This window comes from Colletotrichum destructivum, chromosome 1, assembly GCF_034447905.1.
Source record: "Colletotrichum destructivum chromosome 1, complete sequence".
NCBI classification, from domain to species: Eukaryota; Fungi; Ascomycota; class Sordariomycetes; order Glomerellales; family Glomerellaceae; genus Colletotrichum; species Colletotrichum destructivum.
In genome coordinates, this window is record NC_085896.1 from 1,034,301 (window position 1) to 1,049,289 (window position 14,989).

Below are 14,989 nucleotides of genomic sequence, written 5' to 3' on the forward strand. Positions count from 1 at the left end.
AATAAACATCTTTCTAGGCATATAAGTTATTAGAGACTGCAAAGCTAGCAAGCTTTAGCTAAGCCTTAATAACTACATTACTAAGATCTATAACAAATTTAAAGCTAATAAGAGGAAGAAGCTAACTAGGACGCTAATAGCTGCTAATAATCTTATTCCTAATAATTAGCAAGCAACTACAGCAGAAATCTATTACTACTAGCAACTTATTAAATCCCTTAACTATGCAGGAGTTATTAGAAGACTAGACATCTTAAGAACTTTATCTAGACTCTCTAAATTCCTTAACAACCTATTAGCTAATTACAAGAAGGCAGCTAACGCTTGCCTTAAATACCTTAATTATACTTGCTATCTTGCAATTAAATACAACTCTTAAGGACTAAGAACTCTCTTCTGTGCCTTAGATGCCTCCTTTGCTAACAACCTTACTACTTACAAAAGCACCTAGGGGTATGTAATAATAATGTTTAGTAGCCTTATTAGCTAAAGGTTATTTAAGCAACGTTGCGTTATTACCTTAAGTACTAAGGCTAAGCTAGTTGCTCTTACTTAAGCTGCAAAGGAATATAAGGCTACTATCTAACTAGTTAAACAACTTCAGCTTAATCTAGATAGTAACTACTCTCTTTAGTGCAACAACTAAGCAACCTTAAGACTCCTTACTACTAAGAGACCTTAAGTAACTAGTAAGCTTTATTATATTAATATTACTAATCTTTAGCTTTATTAGGAAGTTAGGGATAGTCTTATTAACTTTAACTAGATTAAAACTAATAAGATAGTTGCAGACAGACTTACTAAAGCACTACTAGCTTAGAAGCACTGCTAATTTCTAGCTTAGCTAGGTATAGCAAACGTTAAGCAATAAGTTAAAGCTCTTAGAGAAGCTAAGATAGCTTAGGCAGCATAGATGCTTAGGTAGGGTAATCTACAGACTAAATAGCATTAGTTACAACACTACACAACTTAATTTAAGGTAATCTTAATCTTAGGTCTTTAATACTATATTACCCTACCTTCTATTGCTCTTACTAATCTTTAGTTATTAAAAGCTCTACTTTATCTAGAGATACAACTTTAATAGTTGCCTCTCTAAGGGGGTGTAACAGAATCCTTGCATGCTTCTATGCAAGTTATAGACATAACCTATCCAGAATAGTCTAACTGTACTTAAACAGGCCAGCCTGTTATTTCCACCTAGCCCTAGCTCTAGAACAGTTATTAGGATAGCATTAGGCCCACAAGCCTGTAGTGATCCCATCCACTCTTTAGTACAAATAGACACTCTTTTCTGCTCACTCATATATGCATATTCCGCTGGCCACCCTGACAAACCGTCATGTGGCAATAAGAACCTCTGTATGCGCTTTCTGAATTAATTTCTTTCCTACAATCTTGATATACATCAATCATATCATGTCTCATTCCATAATTACGTTCTCAGACTGCAGGATGCGTTGCGATCCGAAACACCACAAGACCGGAAAACATCTAATTCTGGGGGCGGCTGTTGACAGAGGAAGTCTCGCTGACGGCCTTCTCGGCATCCCAGCGCTGCTGCATGGGCTCAGTGACGGCGTTCTTCTTGTTGTTCTTGCGGCGCCACAGGAAGAAGGCGGCGAGACCGAGGATGGAGACACCGGCGATGGAGCCGACGGCGGCGCCGGCAATGGCACCACCAGAGAGACCCGAGGAGCTGCCGTCGGACTTAGAAGCCGTGAAGTCGGCGGCCGTATGGGGCGTCTTGCCACCGGCGTCCGTGGTGGTGACGTCGACGGTCTCGTCGACGGAGACCTCGGGGTCGCTGACGGTGGCGTTGAAGCAGGGGATCGAGGCGGCGAAGACGTCGACGAAGGTGACGTCGGCGCAGGCGTAAAAGGTCTCGCGCTTGGACTCGTCCTCCTCGAAGTTGGAGACGTAGAGCATGCGGTAGGTTGCGTTGGCGCCGGCCGCAGTGCCCTCCGGGGCTTGGGGGACCGTGATGCAGGTGTGGCCGAGGTCGAGGCTGCCGACCTCGCTGGGGCCAAGGAACGTCTCAAAGTCGGAGACGGACTTGGGATCTGCAGAGAGTGTTAGATCTCGTCTTGGGGGACTAGCACCAATGTGCTGCTTTTAGTACAACTTACCGTTCTCGTAGGAGACACTCAGGTGGACGGAACGGGTAGTGTCCTGGGTCACAAGAGCGAGCTTGCCATTGACTAATCGCAGCTCGTGTTAGATCGGTCCGAATATCTGGAGGACACAGCATTTTGGATTTCAGCTTACCCAAGGGGAACTCGGTGCGAGCACCGGGGCCGTTGGTGGAACCGCAAGGGGCCGTGTTATCGGCGTCGGCGGACCACACGCGGTCAGGGGGCCTTGATACGATCAGCATATGCTACATGCACATGAGTTTTACCCGTTGTCTTACCAGAGGAACGCAGCGGGGCCCATCTTGTCATCAGCAATGACATTGCCCAACAGCATGCTGCCGAGGACTGCGACTGACTTGGCGGAGACCATCTTGACTGTAAGAATCTTGGGAGTTGGGTTAAACTCAACAAGTGTTTGAGAAGGGGGAAAACTGGTCTCAAACAGAGAAGCTTCAGCAAGATTCAAGAGCTCGAAGAATCACAAGATGCGAAGCTTGTGATAAGGGGAGTGACTTGAAAGAGAAGAAGCGAGTCTGAGCAAGAAATTGATGCGGGATATGCAACCCTCCATATATGCTTGCTGCACGCTGGGCGCCAAGCCAGCCAACCGCTTCCCATACCGAAAGACAGCAGCGAGAGACGGGGCGCCTGTTTGACGAGTCACTTCCCGCCAAGGTTGCGTCGAGCCGACAAAACCGGTGCCAATAACCCTGGCACCGATCACGATGTTCTAACTTCTGTCCAATCCCACCGGCCTCTCTTCGTCTGTACCTGCTGCGAGTCCCACTGTCGTGTGGCCCCCCACTCGAGAAAGTTATCTGATCAAATCGCATGGCCAGGGTTCTAAACTTCTGCAAGGGTGGGTGCTGGGACTTGGGTCCATCAGGAGCGGAATCGCATCATATCTGATCATCTGATAAGATGGGCACCCGCCGTCCTATTCGTTGGGTGCATCAACTCTGCATCACTAGTGCCTCTCGGCGCGGCGGGCACATCCACTTTTATACCGCAACGGGCTCCGACGCCAGCGTCTGGTCCTCGCTGCCACTCAGATTCCTTCACCTATTCTCGTATTTGCCCCGGCTCTGGTTCTGGGTGTGTTACCTACACTTTCAGAATTTTCTCGACGAGTTGAGAAAAGGGAAACGCTTGTCCGCATGGAGTGCCAATTCATCTGGTTTCATTGATCTTGGCCATCGTCTGTTTCAAGCAGCTCGGTCTTGGACAACGAATCAGAGATGCCCAGATGATTAAACTCGGCTTCCGACGTCCCCATCGCCGCGACGTCGGCGATAGCCCGGCAACATGAGCCCTGTCTGCTCGTGGCCGGCGTCTGCAGGGCAGCGAGACCGGAAATTGGGCACGCTTTGCCAATGGTCCCTCACGGTTGTGAATTGGTCAAGCACTCCCTCAACTACACCGGCTAGACCGCGTTTTTTTTCCTGGGTTCCAGAACTCCAGTCTTTTGCGGGCACAGTTTAACGGCTGACTTGATCGGTTGCTACATCGCGCGGACGATCGGCACGCTTCGTTCGCTTTATCTGCATTCGAGCATGTGACTGTCGGCAGAGCCCGGCCAGACAGAGACTCCAGAAACCGCGACAGACCCGTTGGCCCACTGAGCAAGTTTGTTGCGACTAAATTTTCTTACGGTCTCGGAATAATCTGAACTGCACTCGCTTTCATTCTCAAGGTCTATGGAAGACGGGAGGGACGACGTTACTCCCCCGACAACGAGATAACAGCCATTGTTTGAATATCCGAAGCTGCCTGCTAAAGCGTTGTAGACGGCAAAATCCTCGCAACAACGCTTCAATGTTATCAACAATCACATTCGTTTGAGTACCCTATGCGCGATCTCGAAAACCTTAAGCCGTCCTGGCTTTTCCACCACCGCCCCGCCTCGAAAGTCCCTCGTGCTAACCCTGATGCCGTCTGCTCACCTTGAGCAAGACTTGGCGCGACGCCGAGAGAGTCCGATGGTCCAATGACGCGATGCCATTAACTGGAAGGTAGCCACGTCCTCACGCCTTGTGGGCGCTGTTGGCGGATTCTCGGCCCAATGTCCTGGTTCATCATCCCGGCCCTTGCCACCACGGCTTTGCCAAACTCTTGGTCCGTATCGTGACTGGCTCGTTTGCCGTATAACCTTACAAAACCCTGATTTGGGCGAGGGCGGATGCGGAGCTATGAGTCAGTGGTCGGGTGTCTCTGGGTTGTCTAAATCCGCGCCAATGGTGTCGTCGTCAATGTTTGGCGTCCCCGATAGTGGTCAGATCACTCGTCTTGTGTTAATCGTCTTGAGAAGCTCTTTGAGTGGCTTTTAATGAACCAAAAGCCCCAGAAGGAAAGAAAAACCAATTACAGACCATATCTTGTTTCGCCACACCTCAATTGTTATTCACACGATGAGGCATGACGAGGTCCTTGATCCTTACGGGTGCGATGCCATCAAACTGTGCTTGGCATGGACGATTCGGAGTTTATAGGACTTTCTGCAAAGTTTCTATCTCAATCCAAAGAACCACCGTTTTATTTCTACAATGTTTCTGTCTTCATGACGGCTCATCTTGGTCTTGAGTTGTTCGTATTAAGATTCGAATCTGGGGCTCGGAGCTGTTTGGGATTATGTAATACAACGCGCCTTCGCTTGGCTTCCGCTAAGGTGGCAAACACGCGCCAACAATTCCAATCACCTCTTTCTGAAATCAAACCAGGCCTACATATGGCATCAGTAATTCGACGATTGCCATAGTTTGGCCGGGCATGGAAACCTCTCACCTTCTCCAACCCTAAATTCAAGCGAATTTTCTCCAGGGAGAAGAAAGAGGAAGAGCACTTTCCCGACTACACAGCATCGCGTTACTATCCAGTCAGCATCGGAGAGGTTCTCCGCAACCGTTCTCAAATCGTTGGCAAGCTGGGCTTCGGAGCCAGCTCGACTGTCTCGCTGGCGCGCGACCTAGAGTAAGCTGCCTCCGTCTTGACTCACTCGCTCTTCTGCACGCAATGCTCTGCTAACAAGCAGTGCAGGGGTCGTCGGCACGTGGCGCTGAAGTTGTTTGTCAATTCGAAGGCTTTGGGTTCACAGCTAGATCATGAAATCACGATTTATAAGCGCATTCCTACGTCATCTGTAAAGCACCCCGGTCGCAGTGCCGTCAGGGAACTACTGGATTCCTTCGACGTTGCTGGTCCCGACAGATGCCACAGGTGCCTGGTGCATCCTCATCTGTGGGAGAGTGTTCTGACTTTCCTTCACCGCAACCCCGTTCGGATGTTACCAGCGCCGGTGCTCGCCTTCGTTCTCCGTCGCCTTCTTCTCGCTTTGGACTATTTACACACGGAATGCGAAATCGTCCATACAGGTGCGTCGACTGACCAGGGCTATCCCTGTCTGTGTCTCTTCGACCTCGAGAACAGCGCTGAACTGTCGCGGAGTAGATATCAAAGCAGATAACATCATGTTTGGCATCAAGGACGACTCCGTTTTCAGCGCTTCCGAAGAGCAGGAGCTGCTCAACCCGTCCCCGAGAAAGCTAGTGGACGGAAGAACCGTGTATCTATCTGTCACGCGAACTGCAGATGCCAAAAGAATGGGGCGCACCGGTCCTCTGTGACTTTGGCTCAGCCGTCATCGGGGATACAGAGCATACCGAGGACGTACAGGCCGACATATACAGAGCGCCCGAGGTCATCCTAGAAGCACCGTGGTCTTACCAGATTGACATATGGAACGCGGGCTGCATGGTAAGGGCATAAATTAAACACTCGTCCTGAAATGAAGACTTGACACTAACCTGTGTTCTCCGTACTACTCTCCAGATCTGGGATCTCTTACAACCTCCACAGGCGTTACTCGATTTGGGAAAGTCGAGCCACAGGTTCTTCACTGATGAAGGTTAGTTTTTCGTCCGCCGCCCTGAGATGTGAGCCTTTCTACAGGTTACTTACAGAAGTGCTTCTTGTGAAGGAGAGTTCCGTACAGACATCCCAGTCCCATGTGAAACATCGCTTGATGAAAAGGAGATTAGCCTGGAGGGAGAGACCCGAGATATGTTTCTCGCCATGATGCGGAAGATGCTCCAGTGGGATCCTTCGAAGCCCTCCTCGGCGAAGGCACTAGCAGACAATAAATGGATCATTAAGAATATGTAGACAGTAGAATAGAGCACAACGACCGGAGAGCAAGCGCGTTGTCATCAGAGCACGCTCAAATGGGAGCCATTGCCTACTCGACGAAGACTATCATACTTAACTTGTCTTTTGCGAGGAGGTTTATTTCCTCTGCTGCAACGATGAATGTAACCCGAAAACTTGTCCATCTCGCCAGCCCGGAAGACGTTTCGGAGCTCCGGCCTGGACCCGCAACACAGAGACGGCTCGCTCCGTCCAAAGCCCGCTGACTAAACCCCACTTCCCCGGACCGCCCTCCTCTCCCCCGTGCCTCTTACCTGACCCTAACCGTCCCCTCAGTCTCCTAAAACCCAGAATTCCGTCCCCCAACACACACTCATCAACTCCACCATCAACCTCACCATCAACCTCACCATCAACCTCACCATCAACCTCACCATCAACCTCACCATCAACCTCATATTCATTTTCACCCCTTGATAGGCCGCGTATACAGCACAAGACCCGTTCACCGAAACACATCCCTCCCTAAAAAAATATGGCATCCCTCGCGCTCCAACCACTCTTCCGCCGCCCGGTCCTCACAGCCCTCCTCACATCCCTCTCCGCCTCCGTTCTCGCCTGGGCCGTCCGCGACTACCGAGCCTACATCGCCCTCGGCCCCGGCGGCGTGCCCCACAACTTCGCCGGCTGGCTGCTCGTCACCCTCACCATCCGGCCCTTTGCCCTCCCCAAGACCGCGGCGACCTGGACGGGCGATTTTCCCGCCGAGGGCGCCCACGAGGACGTTAAGCAGATGCCGCATCGGCGCGGAGACAGGGCCGAGCTGGGCGGCATCGTCCCGCACCGGCAGCTGAGCCAGCACGCGCCGGAGCGCATGAGAGAGGTGCGGCCTCCGTCTTCTCCACCGTTATCCCGTGATCCATCGTCACCGCCCGGAGCTTCCCTCCTCCCATGACCACACGTGAGCTGACGTCGCCCGCGCAGTACATCCAAAACCTCTTCGCCAACGCAGTGACCCAGAACCGCACCCTCCTGGAATCAAAGCTCTCCCTTTACGAACGCAACAACCCGGCCCTCTTCGTCTCCGCCCCGATTCTCAACTCCTCGCCCGCGGTCCCCGCCGCCAGCCGCACGGCCCGCGGCGAGATCGGCCACTATCACGGCGACCTGTCCGTCCACATGTACCTGTCTCCCGCAGACGCCAGGCTCGCCGTGGAAAAGGGCTGGGCCGAGCGCCACCGCCTCGCGTTGCCACGGGGCTCGCTGCTCGCAGGCCGCTTTCGTGTCGCCGACTCGTACCTCATGATCTACGGCCCACGCGACGAGGACGAGATGGAGGTGCTCGCCACGTTCCTGAGGAACGGGATCCGCTATATGACGGGGGCGGAGGATGTCGGACCCATCGTGTGGAATCAGCTCGTGGATGCGTGAAGACTATTGTAGTTTCCCATGGCATCGAGGTTTAGCACGTTCAGGGTACATGTGAATCTCTTCTTGTATTTTGCACTATATTGTCTAATAATACTTCACTTTCACTGTATCAGGCCAACACCCTGTAGATCGGGTACTCGTTGCCCTTCTCGACAGGCACAATGTTGAAGCTGGCGTACGAGTCAATGTTCTCCGGCTCCAGCGCGACGAAGGCAAGTGCGGCGTTCTTCTGCTTCGTGCTTACAAGGAAGCTGCCGGCGGGCAAGTCGACCTCCTTAGTAAGCGGCGCCGTGGTGACCGCGGCGCGGACGACTCCCTCGTAGTACTCGGTCTCGAACACGGCGGACGTGATGTTGTACGCTTCGACGGTGCCCTTGTACGGCTCGGCGATAGTCTCAACTTCCAAGCCCGAGACCCGCAGCCGCTCGGCCAGGTCGGCCCAGGCAACGGGAATGAGGTAGGCCTCCGGACGGGCACGGGTGATGTTGGCGGTGACGGGCGTGGTGGAGCGGAAGTTGATGGGCACCTGAGTGACGGAGCCGTTGTTGATGTTGACCATGGTGTACGTGCGCTGGACTAGGGGCGACGAGTCGGTGACGACGATCTCCGAGCCCGAGGACTTGAAGTCGGCGATGGAGGACTCAATGGTCGTGTACACCTTTTCAGCGTTGTCGGCCGCGGTCTGCAGGATGCTCGAGGCCATCGTCAGACCGGCGACGGTACGTCTCTGAAACTCCTGATCGGCTAGGAAGATACCGCGCATCTCGATCAAAAAGGTGACGCATTGCGTGAGGCCCATAGCGTTGCGGCCGATCTTGGCGTCCGACCCGGCCTCGGCAAAGGTAGGCTTGAACTCTGGGTTGGTGCTCGTGGACCCCGTAACGTACGGCTCCCAACGAAGTCCCTTGGACTCCATGGCCGATCCGATGTTCTTGGCGAAGAGCTCCTCGGACAGCGTGCGAATGTCCTGGTGGATATTGAGGTTCTTGGCGGCGGAGAAGAGGCCATCGGCGGCGTGATAGTAGCTTCCGTAGCGGGACGTGGCGCTGTATTCATGCATATCGATGGCGACGTGGGGGTTGAACTCGCCGAACAGGGACTTGATGTCGCGGGTCTGCTTCCGGGCGAGTTTGATATGGTCACGGTTCGGGTCGTAGTTTGTGGCTAGGGTGCGCTGAAAGTAGAACACGCCGTCGGGGTTGTAGCGCGGGAGGACGACGATGTCGAGCTTGTCGAGCAGCGAGGCAGCCCATGTTTGGTTTGCGTCCAGAGCGCCGAGGAGAGCCAGCAGGGACTGGTCGCCTGCGGGCTCGTTGCCGTGGACAGCACCCTGAACCCAGACGCGGACTTTGCCAGTCGAATTAGATACCCTCCGCGATGACTTGGTGGAGGAGAGGTGAAGGTAGGGGAATGGACGTCCCTCCTCCGACGTGAAGTTAGCCTTGTTGTAGGTCAGCCAATCGTTCTTGTCGGCCAGGTCTTGAACAAAGGAATCTGTTCTCTGTCAGTAATTGTCTTGAGAATGGAGACTAAACCAGCTCACCGAGGAGTTCTGCGTCCGTGGGCCCCTTTGTTCCTTCTGAGAAACCCTCGGGGATCGTGTCGGGAGTCAGGAAAGCGGGCGAGAGTAGGTCAACACCCTCAACATCCTTGAAGTTCGCAGCCACAATGTCGGTATCCTTACGAACTACGACACTGTTGTAGCCATACTTGGTCGCCCGAGCAGACGCAACAAGGGACAGGCCGAGCAGGCCCAAACGAGTCTTGTTCACCATGGTGCTGATCGACTAAAAGCCTTGGGTGTTATAGTAACAAAACCTTAATGAAAAGGCTGGGTGTCAACGCCGCAGATCAATGGGCTTCAACGTCTTTTCAAGCTTTATATCTCTTCCCCAATGCAGCACCGCTTTAACTCTCGGGTACGGCAATATGGCTCGCCAACGTGTGGCCGAGGCGTGTTCCTGGCATGACCGATGGCTTGGCTGATCTCATTTTGGGCCATACAATTGGTAATACCAACAACAACAACACGGCAGGGCAAGCCGATAACAAGCGGCAGCGAGGGGGTCCTCACGGCGATGATCAAAGGTTCCATCCGAACTGGTGTCAAACATTGGCAACGAAACTACAAGAGGCAGCTCGGGAAAGATGAGGTGAGGGGAAAGCGGGGGAGTCCCCCATGGGCGCAGATAACGGGCCTTGTCGCCAAGACTCTAGGACCCGTAACGACATATTGCATTTGCCATTGACGTATCGAATCTCTCCGATGGACGACAACGAGGTCCACGGTTGAAGATTGAAGTGCCGATGGTCGGGACTGAGGCTCCCCCGACCACGCTCGCCAAGAGCCCAGCTATGCAGGTTGCAGTAATGAACAGATACGCAGCTAACCGACGCCGCGGGCAAAGGCCGAGTTCCGGAGCGGCATCACGCCGACGTACGTCAAATAGGCCGCCGGCAGAACATGAGGATGCAAACCGAGCAGCACGACTCATGCGTTTTGCGTCTTGGCGTAAGATTGGAATATTGCGGTGCTCCGCGTGTCGCAGAACAACCAATTAATAAGTCGTCTCACAAAGCTGCCTTTCCTCTCGACTCGAACGGTAATATCAGCACCAAGAGCCCGGCGGCGATGAACAGAGCGCCACTAGTATACACCGGCGCCGACGTCTTGAGATTAGCAAACATGGCGACGATGGGCTGTGCAAGACTGAATCAGTACCCATCCACCCGCCGAGAGGCCGGACAACAACCGCGACTTACCGCCATGATACCGAAAATGCGATTGCATGTCGCCGTGAGGGCATTGCCGGTCCCGCGCTGCGGCGTTGGGAACAGCTCGGGCGTGAATCCGTAGAGAACAGCGTACATGACGTTGCTGCAAAAGTTGAAGGCGCAATTCCACCCGAGGAGCGCGTTGCTCGTCATGGCGGTCGTGGAACAGTAGAGAAAGACGCCCGTCAGAATGGTGCTGATGGCAAGCGTGCCTTTTCTTCCCAGCACCGGCAACTCGACCAGCCAACCTCCAAGCAGGGCGCCGGGGACACCCAGCACGGCGATTATCAGGCTGTTGCGGTACGTCAGATACGTGCTGCCATCGCCGAGCTCCGCGCCTCGTGTTGCCTGAATGTAGGGTATGAACGCGTTGTAGAGAGGATAGCCGAGACCGATGAGCGCCCAGATAGCCATGATGGTGCCGGTGCTCAACGCCAGACGACGTGTCGAGAACAAGATACGTATACGGCTGAGGTCGACCTTCTCCAAGTTTCTTTTGACGGCTGTAGCAGCGTCGGTCCGCGCAACATACCCTTCCGGCTCACACGCCCTGAGATCCTCAATCGACAGAGATGTGATCTTGCCGTTCCGCCTTGCGACTTCGTGGACAATCCGGACGGCGTCTTCGTCCCGACCCTTTCCCATGAGATACTTTGGCGACTCGAATATGGTGAACAGAAGGAAGCGGATTAGGAACATAAGCAGGGTCAATCCACCGACGGTGATCATGAAGTACCGCCATCCCATGTTATCCGACTTGGTGCATATGACGCCTTCTTGACATGTCAGATTGCCGAGGAGTGGCCAGGCGATCAAGGTGGCAACAACTTGGGCGATGGCCCAGTCGACGGACAGCACCGTCAGCAAGTACTGATGGGTTGCCGGGAGAAACTCGAGGAAGATGGCAGAATCGACGGGGAGGTTGCCGCCAACGCCAAACGACCAGAAAGCCGCAAAGACGCCAATGCCGGCAAAGCTGGGAGCTCCGGCTGCGACCAACCCCCAGAACGCGGTAAGACCCAGAGTAAGATTGAAGGCCCATTTTCGACCGAAGAGGTCGCATCCGAAGCCCCAGAACATGGCGCCTGCCAAGAGACCGATGTTCTGTGAAAGCGTGAGGAGAGGAGGCCGAGACGGACCGAATTCGTTCGTGATAGGGGTGAAGATCAGCGACGTGACGATGGGCCATAGGTTGTCGCTAGCCCAGCCGAACCCGACGACGATGAAGAGCTGCCATTGATACCATCCCATGCCGATGTCTTGTATCTAGAAGCGGGTGTCAGCAGTCAGCGGCGCGGCATCCAGGTCTAGGCCGTCTCGAGAGGAGACCGCACGTACAGCGCGGTTGAGGACCCGAGCCTTGGCCTCGTACACGGGGTCCAGCGCGCCCTTGGGGATTATTGCGACGTCATCGATGCCGTGGATGTCGAGGCTGCCATCTCGCGCAGCGACCGAAGGCGAGCCGACCTTGTGCGCGTCGTCTTGGTTCTTAGCGGGATCAGTATCAACGCCCATGTTGGCCGAGGTTTCTTTGCCGTCACGAGGGGGACACAATTGCGATGTGATACCAAGCAGGTTTTCCCAAGAAGCCTTTTCGTACTCGGCGATGACGGAGTCTGGAAAACCCTTTTAAGGTTTTAGGGACCCGCGAAACGGAGCCTCGCGAGAGATCTTCGCCATGAAATACAGGGCACGCGCTTGCCACACTTCTGCAGAGATTCGAGTGAAACGTTCAGAAGGCCCTCGGACGGACTGCTCAACTTGCTCACGTCGTACCGAACCCGAATGGCGCAATGCGTCCGGTGAAGGGCTGCTGCGGCCACGATTGGCCTTGCCTAGGGTGCGGCGCCCGGAACGCATGCCGATCCGCACTCTAATGGCAGAAGCATTGCTGATGGAGGGTGTGTCCTAGCGGGCAGTGGGTGTGGGGGACCTAAGATAGCCTGCAAAGATGAGCTTTTGCTCGGTCCTATCCAAGACAGCTGTAGCCTGTTGGTCGTTTATCTGAGCCGAGTTTGAGATGAAGCGTGCCGCCTGCGTCATTGACATGCACGCTGCTAGATCAGTTTGCAGACGGTCGCTGCCAGTGGGATGTGCGCGGGGGCTTGGTTCTGATCACGAGCATATATGAGAGGCATCCAAGAGATGCTGTAGAAATTATACTGCAATACAATAGCGTGGGCTGCCACAGACATCATCTTAAGGTGGCGTTAAGGTGGTGGTGGTTATTGAACAGTTCGAGACATGGCGGAGCAGCCGAGACAGCGACACGCACAGATTCACGCCTCCGGCTCGAACCCACAACGGCTGTTAGTGGGGTTGGCAATCCCTGGCGCTGGGCCACTACCCACTGAAGCCCGCTAAAACCTCGAAGCGAACCGCTTAGTGCCGTTGAGCATGTGCTGCCCGCTGGAAAGTGCACGATTCCCAGCTGGTACCAGACGTCTTTATTCTTCCCTCCCATCCCCTCCACGTTAAACTGTCAACGTCGGCTGTCAAACAAAAAGTTGCTTGTCATCGCTGCCCGTATTATGGGCCAAAGTTCACTCGACTTTTGACGGAAAAGTTCGAATATTTTTCATGCTATGTTGGGCACGGCGAGACTGCTAGCGGCAATAGCTTGCCTCTTGACCGCCGCCTCAGCCCGCAAGAACCTCATCGTCGATACCGACCTGTTCAGTGATTGCGAGTAAGACAAGTTCTACAGCATGTTACTTCCCCGACAACTTCAGAAGCGAGGAACCTTCGTGCTGACAATTCCCAGCGACGCCGCCGCGCTTCTCCTTGCGGCAACATTTCCGGAAATCAACCTGCTCGGAGTCCACATCAACTCGCGCTCCTCATACTCGGTCCTAGCCGCCTCGGCCATCCTCAACCACTACGGCCACGGCCAGGTCCCCGTCGGCGCACGTCGTCCGCTAGATGATGCCCCTTTCTTCGACAACTGGACCAAGCGCCTGGGGGAGTTTGCGAGCAAGCTCGCGACCCACTGGCCGAAGAGCATGTCCGACGCCGAAGAGGCGTGGGACCCCGTGGAACTGTACCGTAAACTGCTCGCCGGCGCGGGCGACGGCTCGGTGACGATCGCCTCCATCGGCTTCTTGCACAACCTCTCAGGTCTCCTCAACTCGACGGCCGATTCGCACTCCCATCTCGCTGGGCACGAGCTGGTCAGGGCCAAGGTGAGGGAACTCGTGGTCATGGGCGGCGACTACCCCGAAGGCCACGAGTTCAACTTCTGGGGCGACGATCCGTACACGACGGCCCATGTAGTCCACAACTGGAACACCCCGGTCGTCTACGCCGGTTACAGCCTCGGAGCCTCGGTGCTCTCGGGTGGGCCCCTCATGACCGACGGGCCCAAGACCGACCCAGTGCGGGCCGCGTACATCTTGTACACGTACTACCAGCCACGGTGGTCATTCGACCCCATCGCGATGTTGTACGCCGTCGGCGGGCTCGGCGAGTATTTTCGGTATGGGAACGAATATGGATACAACACCATCACCCTACACGACGACGGCGCCGGCTGCAGCGGCTGCAACGTCTGGGTGTTTGACCGGAACGTGACGAACCAGCACTGGCTCGACACGACGGTCAGTTATGAGAGGCTCGAAAAGGAGCTGGACAGGCTCTATGTTCTAGGCGCAGAGTCTTCGGAGAGGAGCTCCGATCCGGTGGGATCACTCCCCGTGTTTGGCGATTGCAGGCCCGAGGCCCCCGGCTTCTTCCAGCTGCCCCCAGCGAGACCGGACTTGTGAAGTAGGGATGCAGTAGTTGTATATTGCTGAGATCTAGATAAAGATTAGTTTGTGAATAAGAGAGTTCGGCTGCAGCATATGAACTTGGTGAGTTGCAACTACAGAGATGCAGTACATGTTAGATGGAACGCCCCAAAATATTTGATCAAATTAGTGTGATGTAAGGATATAAACTCGTATGGTGACAAAAATGGCAAGAAGATAGAGTGCTGCATTTTTGTCTGTATCTTCAACCTTTCGTTTCCTTCAAAATGATACATTTCCTAATGTTGTTTCTAACTCTTGAACGTATACATGCCCCAGTGAAGCAGTCTTGAGGCTTCCTTGACCTTGTGAGGCATTCTCCAAGGCCAAGAACTGCAAAGCTTCAACCAGAATCATCTCCAACAACCCCAGGAATAACTTCTGTTATATTCCAAAAACTCTCCCTGAACAATAATACATCAGCTACAAGGATAAAACAAGAGTACAACCCGAACAATCACCTGTGTTCGGGAAGGAACGCGGCGGAGCTACAGCCTGTCATCTTTGTCCGGTCGGTGTATGAAAACAGGACTCTTTAAAAGCCCTTGTTGTGCCGCGCACAATATCCTTGTTTTCTTCATCACAGAATTCTGTCCAGAATCTGACGAACAACAAAGAGGAATTTTATAGCCAGCCGACCTTATGTTCACAATCGTTCTTGCCTCTGTAGAGTTGGATATTAAATATCAGAAACCACAACCTAACTGTATAACGCATCCGGCA

The 14,989-nt window shown here is 53.9% G+C and overlaps 7 protein-coding genes across 7 annotated transcripts; 3 read left to right on the top strand and 4 right to left on the bottom strand.

Annotated features, from left to right (window-relative positions):
* Positions 1-1,494: 1,494 nt before the first annotated feature.
* CDEST_00320 (Putative copper acquisition factor BIM1-like domain-containing protein) lies at positions 1,495-2,505 on the bottom strand (the record flags this gene model as incomplete). The annotated part of the gene is made up of 4 exons (XM_062916479.1): positions 1,495-2,063; positions 2,130-2,201; positions 2,269-2,360; positions 2,414-2,505. The coding sequence occupies 4 exons, from the start codon at positions 2,503-2,505 to the stop codon at positions 1,495-1,497; spliced, it is 825 nt and encodes a 274-aa protein (XP_062772530.1).
* A 2,355-nt stretch (positions 2,506-4,860) lies between these two features.
* On the top strand, positions 4,861-6,341 carry CDEST_00321 (Putative serine/threonine-protein kinase, active; the record flags this gene model as incomplete). Its single annotated transcript, XM_062916480.1, has 7 exons — positions 4,861-4,869; positions 4,891-5,102; positions 5,169-5,503; positions 5,580-5,623; positions 5,679-5,885; positions 5,961-6,036; positions 6,109-6,341. 7 exons carry the CDS (start codon positions 4,861-4,863, stop codon positions 6,291-6,293), a joined length of 1,068 nt encoding a protein of 355 aa, XP_062772531.1. The 3' UTR covers positions 6,294-6,341.
* Positions 6,342-6,643: 302 nt separating this feature from the next.
* Positions 6,644-7,812, top strand: CDEST_00322 (Putative luciferase). The gene is made up of 2 exons (XM_062916481.1): positions 6,644-7,158; positions 7,260-7,812. The coding sequence occupies exons 1-2, from the start codon at positions 6,811-6,813 to the stop codon at positions 7,704-7,706; spliced, it is 795 nt and encodes a 264-aa protein (XP_062772532.1). The 5' UTR covers positions 6,644-6,810; the 3' UTR covers positions 7,707-7,812.
* A 1-nt stretch (position 7,813) lies between these two features.
* Positions 7,814-9,634, bottom strand: CDEST_00323 (Putative peptidase M14, carboxypeptidase A). Its single transcript, XM_062916482.1, has 2 exons — positions 9,250-9,634; positions 7,814-9,200 (listed from the first exon to the last, which is right to left on the bottom strand). The coding sequence occupies exons 1-2, from the start codon at positions 9,479-9,481 to the stop codon at positions 7,816-7,818; spliced, it is 1,617 nt and encodes a 538-aa protein (XP_062772533.1). The 5' UTR covers positions 9,482-9,634; the 3' UTR covers positions 7,814-7,815.
* Positions 9,635-9,776: 142 nt separating this feature from the next.
* On the bottom strand, positions 9,777-12,105 carry CDEST_00324 (Putative major facilitator superfamily, MFS transporter superfamily). The gene is made up of 2 exons (XM_062916483.1): positions 11,820-12,105; positions 9,777-11,747 (listed from the first exon to the last, which is right to left on the bottom strand). The coding sequence occupies exons 1-2, from the start codon at positions 11,994-11,996 to the stop codon at positions 10,422-10,424; spliced, it is 1,503 nt and encodes a 500-aa protein (XP_062772534.1). The 5' UTR covers positions 11,997-12,105; the 3' UTR covers positions 9,777-10,421.
* A 3-nt stretch (positions 12,106-12,108) lies between these two features.
* Positions 12,109-12,341, bottom strand: CDEST_00325 (uncharacterized protein; the record flags this gene model as incomplete). The annotated part of the gene is made up of 1 exon (XM_062916484.1): positions 12,109-12,341. The coding sequence occupies one exon, from the start codon at positions 12,339-12,341 to the stop codon at positions 12,111-12,113; it is 231 nt and encodes a 76-aa protein (XP_062772535.1). The 3' UTR covers positions 12,109-12,110.
* Positions 12,342-12,948: 607 nt separating this feature from the next.
* Positions 12,949-14,317, top strand: CDEST_00326 (Putative inosine/uridine-preferring nucleoside hydrolase domain, ribonucleoside hydrolase). Its single transcript, XM_062916485.1, has 2 exons — positions 12,949-13,170; positions 13,246-14,317. Exons 1-2 carry the CDS (start codon positions 13,067-13,069, stop codon positions 14,240-14,242), a joined length of 1,101 nt encoding a protein of 366 aa, XP_062772536.1. The 5' UTR covers positions 12,949-13,066; the 3' UTR covers positions 14,243-14,317.
* Positions 14,318-14,989: the final 672 nt, after the last annotated feature.

Coding starts and splice junctions, on each gene's coding strand:
- CDEST_00323 (XM_062916482.1), bottom strand. CDS start 9,481: ATGGTGAACAAGACTCGTTTGGGCCTGCTCGGCCTGTCCCTTGTTGCG. Junction 9,201..9,249: donor CACGGACGCAGAACTCCTCG/GTGAGCTGGTTT, acceptor GACAGAGAACAG/ATTCCTTTGTTCAAGACCTG.
- CDEST_00322 (XM_062916481.1), top strand. CDS start 6,811: ATGGCATCCCTCGCGCTCCAACCACTCTTCCGCCGCCCGGTCCTCACA. Junction 7,159..7,259: donor CGCCGGAGCGCATGAGAGAG/GTGCGGCCTCCG, acceptor TCGCCCGCGCAG/TACATCCAAAACCTCTTCGC.
- CDEST_00326 (XM_062916485.1), top strand. CDS start 13,067: ATGTTGGGCACGGCGAGACTGCTAGCGGCAATAGCTTGCCTCTTGACC. Junction 13,171..13,245: donor GACCTGTTCAGTGATTGCGA/GTAAGACAAGTT, acceptor GACAATTCCCAG/CGACGCCGCCGCGCTTCTCC.
- CDEST_00324 (XM_062916483.1), bottom strand. CDS start 11,996: ATGGGCGTTGATACTGATCCCGCTAAGAACCAAGACGACGCGCACAAG. Junction 11,748..11,819: donor CTCGGGTCCTCAACCGCGCT/GTACGTGCGGTC, acceptor ACCCGCTTCTAG/ATACAAGACATCGGCATGGG.